The sequence below is a fragment of the Astatotilapia calliptera genome, chromosome 4 (genome assembly GCF_900246225.1).
Source record: "Astatotilapia calliptera chromosome 4, fAstCal1.2, whole genome shotgun sequence".
Taxonomy (NCBI): domain Eukaryota; kingdom Metazoa; phylum Chordata; class Actinopteri; order Cichliformes; family Cichlidae; genus Astatotilapia; species Astatotilapia calliptera.
Genome location: NC_039305.1, coordinates 11596102 through 11609232, shown reverse-complemented (window position 1 = coordinate 11609232; position 13131 = coordinate 11596102). Strand labels below are relative to the sequence as shown.

Below are 13131 nucleotides of genomic sequence, written 5' to 3'. Positions count from 1 at the left end.
CGAGCTGAGCTTACACGCCCTGTCAAACATGACATCTCGTTTACACTGTTACTGGCCTGCTCCTCGGTAACCCTTCAGCCCTAATGGAAATGAATGGGAGTCAACAAGCAGAGGCAGACTCCTCTCTGTGTTCACATTACTGAGGTCCGGTCAGAAGGGCCTCGCTATTTGCACTGCCGCAATTGTGCACACAGTAGGTCAGCACTGTTCATTTCGACTGGCCGTGGTATTTGTACTGTTATCTCAACAGGTGAAAGCCATTATTGTCCACACGCTTGACTGTGAAAGAAAATTAAAACCACTTTTTCCTTCTTCCTCATACTTAACTTTGGGCAATTCCTTGATAAGATTCTGATTTTTGTGAAATTGGACGGGAGCAAAAATAGCAGTGCGGATGGCGGTGCTGATTCTCAGCAACACAGAGATAAGCGTGCTGTGGAAGGCACGTAGCTCACCTGCGTATCTCTTTGTGTGAGAGGAATAGAGTACACGTGGGAGTAAAGTTATCATATTTGTTTTTTTTTCTGACAACGATAACATCGTCAAGAAATTTGTAGATTATCCAAATTTTATGGGCCCATATTTGAAGTGATGAAATAGCCCTTGGCGCCTAATGGAGATACGAAATATCTCTTTTCACAGAACTAATGTAACCTGTCTTTGTTTACTACAAAGTAAAAGCTGCTTAGGAGTGAAAATTGACTTAACTGTTTGTAAAGAGGAAAAGAAATTTCCTTGCATAGGAGTTTTCGTTAAGTATTTACCATACGTCTCCGAGGCATTACCGACTTAGTCTCTGGAACTCCGCTGGCCTCTTATCCAGCTGTAGTCCAATTCTTAATAGAATTAAAAAGGATTAATGGGCTCTTTAGTGTGCTTGAGTTCAGGCCTGCTCCCCCCAGCCTCGCTGCTATGCGCATTTTTAAATCTCCTATAGTAATGACAGTGAGTGAATGCACAAGCTGTAGCCATTAGGCACATCATGTCCTGATGTGAGTTTATGAAAAACATTACTTTGCCTGTTCCCACTTAGATAAATTGTCTTGCTTCTCCTCTCTTCTCCCTCTCTCTCTGTGCTCCTCAGGGATTAAGATGTGCCCAGCCACGTTGACTCACTGAGTGAGCTAAGAAATCAACACTTAAACTGATCCACAAAGTACTAATGAGGACCTACAGGTGGACAGCTGGGTGCAATCACTCCCAAATGGGAAAACCTATGTTAGTGTGCATTCCCTTTGATGCATGAAAGCAAAATGCATACCTTATTTATCAGTCAGGCACATATGTACACATAGATAAGGCATGGAATATCTGACGAGATCAGCGTAATCGTGGCGGCTGATGAAGATAGCACCCCTTGTCACATCCTGCCACTGTTATGCACCTAACTATACAGCACTGGAGCTCAGATTCACTATTTTTTGAAGCTTATATGAACTGGTAACCACACATGGAGACGTTTATAAAGGGCTCTATTAAAAGAGAGTCAAAAAACAAGCTCCTGCCTACTGAGACCCTTTTTTCCTGTTAGCTTTGCTAAATAATAAATGAACACGGGATTCCTCATACGTATATTTGTTCAAAAGCAGCAATGTGGTCTCTGCATTATTATACGCATAGCTTATAACTTGCCCTTAAGCCACTATTTACCATTTTAAAGGTCATATTATTGTCTTCGCAAAAGCAAGGAAGAGTTAAAAGAGCACAACACATCGGAAAAGCCACCCATCGTAATGTGTGTTGAGTTCATTTTAGTGTTAAGCTTAGGATGCCCTTGGTTACCTGGAGCTTCTCTTTTCTGAGGTGGAGGAGTCTTCAGCCAGGGATTGTTTCTCATTATCTGTGTCATCTATAAAACAAACCTAAAGTACATGCCCATTCTAGATGGATAAATCTGACATGTAAAAATCTAGCTCACAGTCATAACAAGCCGGGTGGACTTTGACAAAACATTCTCCAATAAAACAAACTTATCTAACAGGGTCGAGACAAGACCTGTTGTCAATAGAGATAGCCAACCGTTTTGTTTTGCAGCCTGAAGAATGAGGGATGCTAAGTGAGTGTGTGTGCGTGTGGATGAGTGTTTGGTTCCTGAAGACAGACTGGAATGTAAAAACAACATCTCTCGTCTAAAAACAATAGTCGAGACTTGTGAGGTGTCAGTGACGACGACCGCAGCAGAGAGGTGGGAAGGTGGGAGGAGGATCCTGGGTTTCAAGGTCAACACGCTCAGCCTCCTGCAGCACGCACATTCGCGAGTGGCGGTAATATGATGGTGACATAACACTCAGTCTTTGCTGGTACGCGCAGTGGAATCATGCAACAGCTCATTTATCAGTTAAGTAACACTGGATGCATGTTATACCTCACCACTACAGGTCTAGGGAGCTGGTCTCACATGAGATATCACTTGGTGTGAAGAAAACACGCTGGGGGAATATACATCACGTCATTGCCTTCATTTATGCAATAATATCTCTGTATGAGTTCGGTTTGTTTACACATACACACATTGGCTTGTTTTTAAAAGCTCATTTAGGCCATGACTCACTCCTTGCCTTACACATGCTATCATAATCCACCATAGACTCCTTACACCTTCTATTTTACTTAATGTGGCTTCTGTGAAGAACATTGTTAAACTATCTCATACGAGAGGATTACTATGTGTCAGTGCAGGATTAAACAGTAAAGAGAAAGAATTACACTATTTGTGAAGCAGTGTAGTGTGGACAGTACGAGTGAAAATTAAAAACCTGAGGTGCTGAGGTCACGCAGCTCTGCAGTACCTCAGGGAGCAAATGAAAGGCACTCGCTGGTGCTCAGGAAACTGCTAAGTACAGTGTAGGCCTCTCTGTCTTCGCGCCCCAGTGTGTATGTGTGTATCCTTTCATCTATTTTATGTGCATGTAAGTATGATGATAGCTTAGTGCCACTAGTTTAATGAGCAAGCACACAGGCAATATTCTTCTAATTCCTAGTTATGACTGAGGTGAGCTTGTGAGTAACTTGTGTGTGTAATACTGATCCACTAGCATCACTTGCCAAGGAAAGCTTGTGTATAATTGGCAGATTGAGGACACTCATTAGAGTACAGTAAGAAGCTGATATTATATTCAGCAACAGCAGTGACTCATTATCATATCTGTCGCATGGTCTTATCTTCTTTTGTAATTTGTGTCTCAAGCATCTCTTGAAATGAAAGCTTTTTCCTCTCCTCCCTCCCCAACACTACCGGACAACAGATGGACTGCACGCACTTTTACGATGGATTGTTTACAGTTATTTCATATAATTGTCGAACAGTGTCAGTCTGACAGTTACAACTCTGCTCTTTGCCTCTGTCCTATAATTATGTTTCTCCTTCCCCTTGGTTTGGTGGCAGATGATGACAGCGGTGGAAAAGCCAGGAGAAAAAACCTCCTGCTGGAAAATGAGGACTGATGGCAGTGACAGGCAGCTGATCCCAGGCCAGGAATCACAGAGGCATCTACCTGTCTAGACATTGAACAACTGGCTAGAAGTGGCACGTTGAAAAATGTTAAAAATGTAATGTGGTTACATTTAACTTGTTGAAGGTGTGAATCACCTGCTTTCATGGATTTCACTGAACTGAGTGCTATTCAAACACCATAAAACTTAAGAGTGAAAACTGGCTTTTTTTCCCCACCATAAATATTTGACATGTAGAGGAGAAAATTCAAAGGTGAACTAATAACACAAATGGCAGCACCACTCAATCTGAATATCCCGGTAAGGTACCAGAGCCCTGGAAGTAAGGCATCTAAATGACACGTATCCATTGTTAATGTTAATGTGGGCTTTTTAAGCTGCTACGTGTCAAAGTAGCTGCTGTGAAAATGGCCAAGTGGCACACTGGTTTTAATGAGAAACTTTAAATGGTTTAAAATGTGCCTTCTATGTAGTGTTCTGCTGTACTACTCTCCATTCTCTCTCCAGTTTTTCAGGTGAGTGCCTCGCTGATCCGCAGCACAGCCAAACACAAGGCTTTGCTTATTTAACAATAAGGATCAGCCAAGTGTGAACAGCTACACAAGAGCTGGCCTAACCAAACATGACACTGATAGACATACGGACTTAACTGACATTTTAAAGCAAACCAGCAGCCCCCTGTTTACAAATCCCCGACCCCAGATACTCCATTCACAGTGTGTCCAAGAAAGGCTGGATACTGTTGTGAATCACAGGGAACAGTACAGAGAGCAGCTTCTAAACAAAATTAACCGAATGGGTAATTTGATGTGAATTTCTTGCATACTTTCTCAGGAGTCCATTTAATGTGCAGTGCATGCCAGTGCTTGTAAATGTGCTTGTGCGTGTGTGTCTCAGAACAAATGGTAGTGTTTGTGAAATGTGTTGTACTATGTGCATGTACGGATGCTGTGTGTGTGTGTGTGTGTGTGAGAGAGGCTACAGAAACAACAGAGGGCAGGATATAAAAATCCTGATTGTTTCTGAGGGATTATCCTTCACAATGCACAGCTTTATCAGAAAGCCTCGATTGCTGTAACAAGACACGCTTGCCCTGGGTTTGCCCAGCCAAATACTAAGAATCCTGAGTTACCCCAGCAGCGAATCACAAGGGGGGGAAATGAAGAGCGCAGAAAAAAGAAACACAGGGGAGAAGGAGAGCAAAGAGTCGACACTAGATCGAGTGAGTGGATTGAGAGGGAAAGCGGAGAAGAATACACAGAATAAGGATGGGAGAGAAGTACACAGAGAAAAGCAGGAGTTGAACAACTTCAACTGGAGGCCATGCCTCAAACAGGGGTTTGTTTTCTGACAGCGATCCCTCTCAGGAGATTTGGCTGGAAAACATATTGCAGTTATAGAGCCTGTCCAAGTTGCGCAACATGTGCTTCAGCACCATGTGAACAAAAGCTGCTGTGCATCATAGCATGCTGTGCTGCGACTGTTTTGCGTGGCATAGCCTAACGCAGGTCCACTAAGCTTTTGTATTAGAATACTGATAGGCCCTCAGGCTGAGATTTAAATGTAAGCAAACATCTGCCAGATATATGAGGTTTGGCAGTGTGGAGGAGAGGTGCTTTTTATTGGATCATTTTATTTGCTTCCTTTTATAAGACTTTCTCAGTAGGATCAGGTTGCTGTGCCTGATCTTACCAAACTCTGCAAAGGGGAGCTGTGGTTTTGGCTGACTGTGGAAGGGGCTTTAATATGCGCACATTGTAGAAAGTGGGTTTGGGTGTGCAGAACGTTGTGTGAGGCCGTGTGATTAAGCGTAGTCATATATTCCAGTGACAGCTTCATTCCTTTCACATGTGAAGAATATTTGTTTAGATTTGCAAATTTACTTTAGATAATTGTTCATTTGTTGGTTTTTGAAGTGCCATTATGTAACCTCGTTGCATGCTTGTGTATTACAGAGCACAGTGATACATAACTACACTGTAAATAACGAGATGGATGTCATATTTGTGCACATATTTCTCTGTAGGGGAGTATGTGTTGATGTTGAGGTGTTTGGTGTGCTGGCAGTGTGCAGATTTCCTTCTGTGATATCAAACCTGTCCCAGTGGGGGTTTCAGGCTTCACACTGAGCCAAATGGACAGACTAAAGTTTTGCAGCAATCCCAGCGCAACATGCTAGTTCTCCAAACTTTGCTCTCCTTTGGTCTTGCACTGAGAATAAGAGATGATACTTTTTGCCATTTTATGTGAATACACCCCTGCTGACTCTTTGCTTTCCCTTTTAAACCCAGGAAAATGGAAAATGCCATGTAGATGTCTGTGATCTTAAACTATGATTGGCTAATATAACTAGTAAGATTGCGAACATGATACTGTTGTCTTAAAAGCAGTTACTCTTAGTCTATATAGTATATACTGTTTCGGTTTACCGTGGGGGTATTTTAAAACCGTTGTGGAACTATGCAAACACAAGTGGGGTACTGAGCAGCCAGCGCTATTGTTTCAGACCTACTCAGGATTCTTGGGATGTCGCTTTGCCTCAGCTTTGACTCCACAATTCACACCACACACCCCATAGTGTGCTCAGATTTTGTTTTAACCCGAGGTCTAGAATAATAAACTGCATTTTAATTAGGCTGATTTGCACCTTTTCTTTTGCTCTTGAAAACAGTCTGCTAAAAAGAGGTAAAACAGAACAGAAGAGATGGTATTTAGTTTATGCAGCAAGATGAAAGCTGTTTATCTCTCATCACGGCTTTTATGAACGGAGCAAGAAGGGAAAAGTTCAGACGGGCAGTCAGATGACTCAAGCAGCAGTACTGTAATCACTGATTCACACTAAAAATCCCATTTTAACTGTCTGGAATCTATTCAGTGAGATGTCAGACCTAGATGCATGATGTTTGTAAGAGCAAACCCGTGTCATATGGCCATGTTTGTAGCTTTGTGTGCGTTTGCAGGCTGTCCTGCGTCATCTCTGCTCTGCTGTGTTTATGCAGAGGCTCCATGGATATAGAGGGACAGCAGAATATCCAACCCCTCCCACTGTCACTTGATATTTACGGGAAATGGATCAGATGATTGGACAAGTTCGCTTCTACACATTTCCCCCCAAAGGGAGCTGAGCCAAGTTCATTTACTCTTTCATTCATGCCCGCTATGATGCTGTCATCTTTATTCATTAAGGATGTAGTCAAGAGGTGATGAAGAGTGATGCAGAGTTAAGCTAGTTAGTTACGCCAAACTGGCTAATAAGCAAATTTCTTCATCTTCACTGTCCCTTTAGATTTTTCCACACTGAAGCCAATGTCATAATTATGTTTAAGGTGAAAACTCCACAGTGCTTTTGAAATTTGCTAGAATATGCTGGCGAATTATTGCCGTGTAATAAACGGAGCAGGGTGAAAGAGAGGTTAGGAGATGGTAGAAGATGACAGATCTGGAGGGAGAGAAAGAGAGAGGGGCCCGTATCGAGTGACACAGAATACAGTCTGTGTTTTCTCGGTGGACCAGAGAAGATGCAGTGCAAATGAAGCATGCTGCACCATGGCGGCCTCTGCTTTATCTTTGCACCGTGTCTCTGTGTGTTTGCATGAAAGTGAAATGACAGGGGCCTTTTTGAGGCCTCTGTTGTCTCATGGTTCCAATATGTTGGGAGGACTCCATCCACTAACAATTTCCAAAGATTACACTAGGATAACTTTAGCCACGAATTTTTCAAATGTATCCGTTTGTATGGTAAAAGCATCCTGCTAAAATACAGAACTCATACTGACTTACAACATGTAAGCAATTATGTTTGATGTCTTATGTTTTTCAGCTTTGTTTATAATGAAAGTAACCCTCTGTGGTGATTTCATGTCACTTCACGACAGGCTGTTCAGTGTGTCTGACCCACATGGCTAGGGCCTCCCCTTGTGTTTAGTGTGCAAAACTACAAATGAGAAGGGCACTCAGAGAGTGCATCTTCCACTGAGACTATATATTTCACAGTTTCAAAGAAAGTGATCTGCAACATAAATTACAAGGTTCTTTTTTTAACCACACACAACCTTTTCACCAAGTAATGCAATTTGCCTTGCTGGTCTGTTTTTGTTTTGTTTAGATTTTTGTTTTTCAGCCCAGGGTCTCAGGTCACTTCTGGGCTGGAATAAGTTCCAATATGGTCCCAAAGAGATCAAATTTCAAGCTGGGATATTATGTCCTTCTATTTACTGAATGCTACCACTTTCACCAATGAATAATGACTCAGATACTACAGATACTTTAGGTTAGTAAGAGCTAAAAAGTTTCAAAAATAACCATACGTACATAAAAAAAACGCTTTAACACCTTTAGCTGAACTATAAGTTGTTTGACTTTACACTCAGACACAGAAGAAGACCCTTAGACCCCTCAATCACTGCATATATTTAGAAACACAAATCCCCCTCTGTTTTTTTTTTGGAAATCTCAATACCATGACCATGAGCACTTTCTTATTTTGGGGTCACTGTTGCTTTCATGTTCCACATCTTGTCTAGTTCTCTCTCAGCCCTTGGTATTTCCCTAGCTCCTTTTGTTCCTCCTTTTTGATGTTGCTATCTCTGGTCTGGCTACATATATCATTACGGCCTGTAGAGGTTGTTCCTATGCTGCCATGATTGGCGTGTCTGTGCTGTCTTTCAGTTCAGCTTTCTCGTGCCATTCGTGGGATTTCTCGAATGGTGATGCAATACAGGGGCCTGTCCACCCATGATGGTTCCACTTCCTGTTCCTTATTTTTCAGGTTTCTGCTGTTTGAGGTATTCACTAAACGCATGATCAGTTGTGGCCATCTTCCTGTAACACTCACAGATCTTTGTTGTTTCATCCTGGATTATGGTTCTGACACTCACTAGTCCTCGGCGACCTTACTTCCGCTTTGCATGCTGTCTCAGAGAAGGAGCTTCCTTGTCTTGAAGTCAGTGGGGACAGAGTCTTGGTAAATCTCACACTTGATGGCAACTTGTGCTGTGGTTTAAAGTTGGCCTACAGTCTTGTTCGAAGTGTAAAAGTGGACGACCGGTCGATTAGAACTTCCTTTTTTTACACAAAGCGATCGAGAAGATTTTTTGAAGGTACGTGTCTAATATACAAAAAGCCCCGTCTGGCCTTTATACATTTTTGTGTGTATTTTAAGGCACCGCCAGCGATTAACTCTAAAAATAGTTGTCCTTGGTTAAATTTTCGATTTTGAGCTTTCAAATTTCCTTGTACGAACTTCCTGCTTTAGGTTCGGTTGTCTTCGAAAAATGCTTACTAGAAGCTGCCTGATTTTCCCAATTCTATTCTTCACCGGGAAATCATTAGGTAAGTGATGCAGCATTGTAAATACGTATTTCTTTATAACCAATATCTTATTTTTACTCTTTTTTTCTTCTCGCAACATCTGCGTCATCGTTTCCTGGTTCTTTACTTAATGTTTCCGTTTGCTTTTCATTTTCTTCTTGCTTAACTTTAAAATACAATTAACTTTACGGTTCCCTAATTACTGTCTCGCAGCATGTCATCAGATAAATGCTTCTTGTGCCGACATTAAAACCCTCGGTGGATTCACGTTCAAACATGGATCACTTCCCGAGGGAAGTAAGATTTATGTCTACGACAACGGGGTAGGTTGGCCTCTTTCAGACTTTAAGTGAAAGCACTTTAGGCTTCTCCCTTTTACACCACAACAGGTAGATCTATTTGATTTGCCGAGCCCCCAAGCTTGCGAAGTGAATGTGTAAACCACTACTTTACGTACAAAGGCAGCGAAACTTTCATCAGAGGGGGCAAAAGTACAGATATTATTTGGTTTTGTAGAAATACACAGATCTGTGTTAAATATGTAATATAAGTGTCAAATGTACTCATAGTAAGAAAATAAACGCAGGTCTTTGAATAATAAATAAATACATAAATAAATAAATATTAGTACATGTGAATGCAAACTTTTTTTCTTTTTATTTTGCCTCCATACATAAACAGAACAGTGACTATAGTCGGGGATTACAGTGGGATTCGGGAGATGGGGGAACCCTAAAATCGCTTGTAGTGGCGCAGTGAGGAGAAAAGAATCACAACATTTCTAATTTAAGGTCCAGTAGATTTATAAATGATGCAAAAATTGCATATATGTCTTCCCCAAATCCCTGTGTGATAGCTAGACCAATATGATTGTCTTTTCCCCATCAGACTGGTTTAATGATTGTGGGTGTGCAGTGCTGGGGAACAAAAATTTCCCTCAAATGTGTTACGCGTAAAGTAACAAGCCTGTTTTGAAAATGTTTGGAGTGGACAGTACAGATGTTTGTGTTAAAATGTAATGAGTAAAAGTAAAAAGGGGTCAGAAAAATGAATACACAAAGTATACTTGAAAATTGTAACAGTATAATATAAGTAATAAGTATTTGTACTTTGTTACTTTCCACCTTTGACGTTTATTTCTTTTTCTTTTCCCAACAGACAAGTATTGGCCATGCTGAACTGCGGAATCCACCCTCCATTAGGTTGTCATCTGAAGTTGTACACATGGACAACAACTCAGTGACGACAGTGAAGTGCAGAGACATCACAATTCAAAGCATAGTTCTTGATGGATTGAGGAAGGTACTTGTATGAATTAAATCAGAGAAAGTCCTGTTTAGAGGTAAATCTAAAATGTTAACTCGTTCCTCTGTTTCTTTTTAGGGAAAGCCTTTTGTCAAAGAACACTGCACCTATTTCAAAATTATCGGTAAGGCAACCTATTTTTATACTAGAATACATTAATAAATGTTTTCAAATTTAAAAAAAAATATGCCTCATGTTTACATAATATACTGCACAAATCAATCATCTCCTTTTCTTAAGCTGATGTCACAGCTCCAATTAAGACCGATCCCAACGAGTCACAGGCGTTGCTGACCCTCATCTGTGAGTGGATCCCGTGTGCTCATTTTATTGCTTTATTGCATAGCTGTTGTTAGTACTATAAATGGATGTGAATGAATTATAACTCAAGTGTTTTGTGTTAATACAGATTACATTTTGCCAGCCATTCTAGGGATAATCATAATCATAATTGGGATTGGTCTTCTTCTCCACAACTGGAAAGCACATCTGGAGTGAGTTCTATGGCCTTGGCCTGAAAAAATCAAATTATTATTGCCATGTTACAGATTAACTTATATAATGTTTTGCAAAGATTAATAACTTTTTTATGCTTCTTTTTGTTCAGGCAGCAGCACAGTGAAGCCAGTGTTTCTGGGTTTATAATGTACCTACTGACTTGCCTCCAAAAGACAGGAGAGGGACAAGAAACTAGGTCTGTCTTACTTTTAACATACTGCATGTTTCAGCTTACCTGCTTACCAGAAAGTATGTGAATGTATTTGTGTTACAGGTAGTTAAATCCCCTTCAGTGCCTCCAACTTAACATATAAAAATGAATGAATATTAAAAGTTAAAAAGGGCCACATCATTGACAATAATCATTGTACTTTGTTTAACACTTAATGTTAAATAAACTCATTTAAACTGGATGCCCGTTGATGTCACCGGTGTTAATTTAGAAAATGCTTCTTTTAAGACCCGATGAAGGAAGTGACGTTTTACCACAGCTTGGTGACAATGAATTTCTATCAGGCTCTAATTATTGCTTCTGTTTTGTATTTTTATTGTTCTTTGATACTTTGTTATTTATTCTTTGCCATTCTTCTCTTCTGCAGAGCTCCCCCTGGACAGCGTATAGATAATGAGCAAGGCACTGCACTTGAATGTGTAGTTGTTCAAAGGTTAGCCTGACACTTTAGCATTAAAACTTTATCCACTATAACCTTCTTTTTAATCTTTCAGTCCAGACACTGTCTGTGTCTGTGCTTTCTTATAACAATGTGAAGTCTAGACTCTAATGTGCTAAAAGCTACCTTTGTCTGCATAGCACTGAGGCTGATGTCAATACTCCTCAATCCCCCAGCGTGGACCGCAACTTGAGCACAGAGAGAATTCAGCTAACTAAAAAGTGAGAATGAGAATTGGGTTTTGTTTTTTTTTGTTATTGTGCCTAGAGCCTATTTTGTTCTTGAGGTTTATGTCAAGTAAATGCTGTTTTTTCTTGTGGCATCCTTATCTATTATTTGTTTTGCAGTGGAGACATCAGTACCCACAATGTTAGCAGAATCTCTCATCACCGCTCTATGAACAGGTACACTTTTGTCTCTGGTTGGGTGCAAGTTTCTATCATATTTTTATGTTTCCCTTCAGTGTGTACTATTACATAACCCCTATCTCCTTCAGGAACTTCAAGAAAGAACCAGGAGGGGTGAATAGCGACAAAGGACAAAACATTAGGTAAGTCTGTGATGATTTAAATCAAAGCAGAACACATTTTTGTTTCTTGTTTTAGATCTTAAGAGATTGTAATAGCTTCGGTTCAGGCTGTTTGCATGTTATGATGATCAAAGGTGTTAGTAACATACAAAAATAATAACCAGCATACATTTAAACTGCATGCCATCATGCGTTTATAAAACGATGTAACCAACGGCAATAAAGATGAAAAAACAGACAGTTTTGCAACATTTATGCGTACACATGCACCACTTTATAGAGAATTGAGTAGCTTACCCTGAGGGTTTATCACGCCCATTTGATAATGGCTGTGAATGCTTCTTCATCTTCAGCGAACTGGACACTGGAGGTGCTGCTGGTAATCGTGCAGAACATGATGAGACTGAAGGACAACCACTGCTAACCAGTAAACGGTGAGACTTGCTTGCTTGCGCTGCCACTGAGCTCTCACATAGTAACTATGACTGAGAAGAAATCTGTGTGATTTTCCAATTTCCAGTCTCCTTCATACCTTGTTTAATTTGGCCTATTGCTGCTATATGTTCCACTGTCGGGACTAACTTTACTAACAGGTCTCTGCCTACACATCCCAAATGTCAAAAGGCCAGACTGAACATCAGAGCTTGTCTGACACCCACTCAGAAAGTGAGCTGTGCTGTAACTGGGAAGAGGTTCACGTCTTTATTCCTTCTCTTTCTGTCTCCAACACTTCCAGTTTTGACATGACAGGTGAAGCCGGACCATTGGCGAACAAGGCTGGCTTTGACCGAGACGGAGTCAGCAGGTGCTCAGCTGTACCGGTGAGGAGGAAGATTCCTTTGTACTTTTTTTTTATTATATCCTCTCTTTGTTTTGTTGTTCTTAAGAGATGTTTTTTTTCTTTTCTTTTTTTGTTGCAGAACACTGACGTGGAGTCACAAGAAATACAAGAAGTAGGAACAGGAAGTAACCAATAGCAACAACAACAATATAATAATAATGATGATAAGAATAGTAATAATAATAATAATAATAATAATGCATATATTATTTTAATAATAATTATTATAAGACATTGTCACACTATATGTATGTTTGCTTGCATTACCTTTGGGATCAAGTCCAGCATTTTGTTTAAATGATTACTGTCAACCTACAATATTTTTTGCAAAGTACAAACTTGCAATATATTTTTAGCTGAATATTAGTTAAAAATAACTAATATAAATAAATTAAAAATTATATATATATATATATATATATATATATATATATATATATATATATGATCTCACTGTGTTATGTGATTACATCACATCTAAAAGTATTTAATGTGCATATCTTTTTTCATTTGCATAAACAAAT

At 40.1% G+C, this 13131-nt stretch overlaps 1 protein-coding gene across 1 annotated transcript; it reads left to right on the top strand.

Annotated features, from left to right (window-relative positions):
• The first annotated feature begins 7548 nt into the window (after positions 1-7548).
• LOC113020603 (uncharacterized) lies at positions 7549-12782 on the top strand. The gene is made up of 15 exons (XM_026164692.1): positions 7549-8552; positions 8708-8784; positions 8977-9086; positions 9922-10065; positions 10147-10192; positions 10309-10371; positions 10478-10562; positions 10676-10762; positions 11166-11231; positions 11378-11458; positions 11585-11641; positions 11734-11787; positions 12120-12200; positions 12503-12587; positions 12687-12782. The coding sequence occupies exons 2-15, from the start codon at positions 8727-8729 to the stop codon at positions 12741-12743; spliced, it is 1074 nt and encodes a 357-aa protein (XP_026020477.1). The 5' UTR covers positions 7549-8552; positions 8708-8726; the 3' UTR covers positions 12744-12782.
• The last annotated feature ends 349 nt before the right edge of the window (positions 12783-13131 follow it).

Coding starts and splice junctions, on each gene's coding strand:
- LOC113020603 (XM_026164692.1), top strand. CDS start 8,727: ATGCTTACTAGAAGCTGCCTGATTTTCCCAATTCTATTCTTCACCGGG. Junction 10,372..10,477: donor GGCGTTGCTGACCCTCATCT/GTGAGTGGATCC, acceptor GTGTTAATACAG/ATTACATTTTGCCAGCCATT. Junction 12,588..12,686: donor GCAGGTGCTCAGCTGTACCG/GTGAGGAGGAAG, acceptor TTTTTGTTGCAG/AACACTGACGTGGAGTCACA.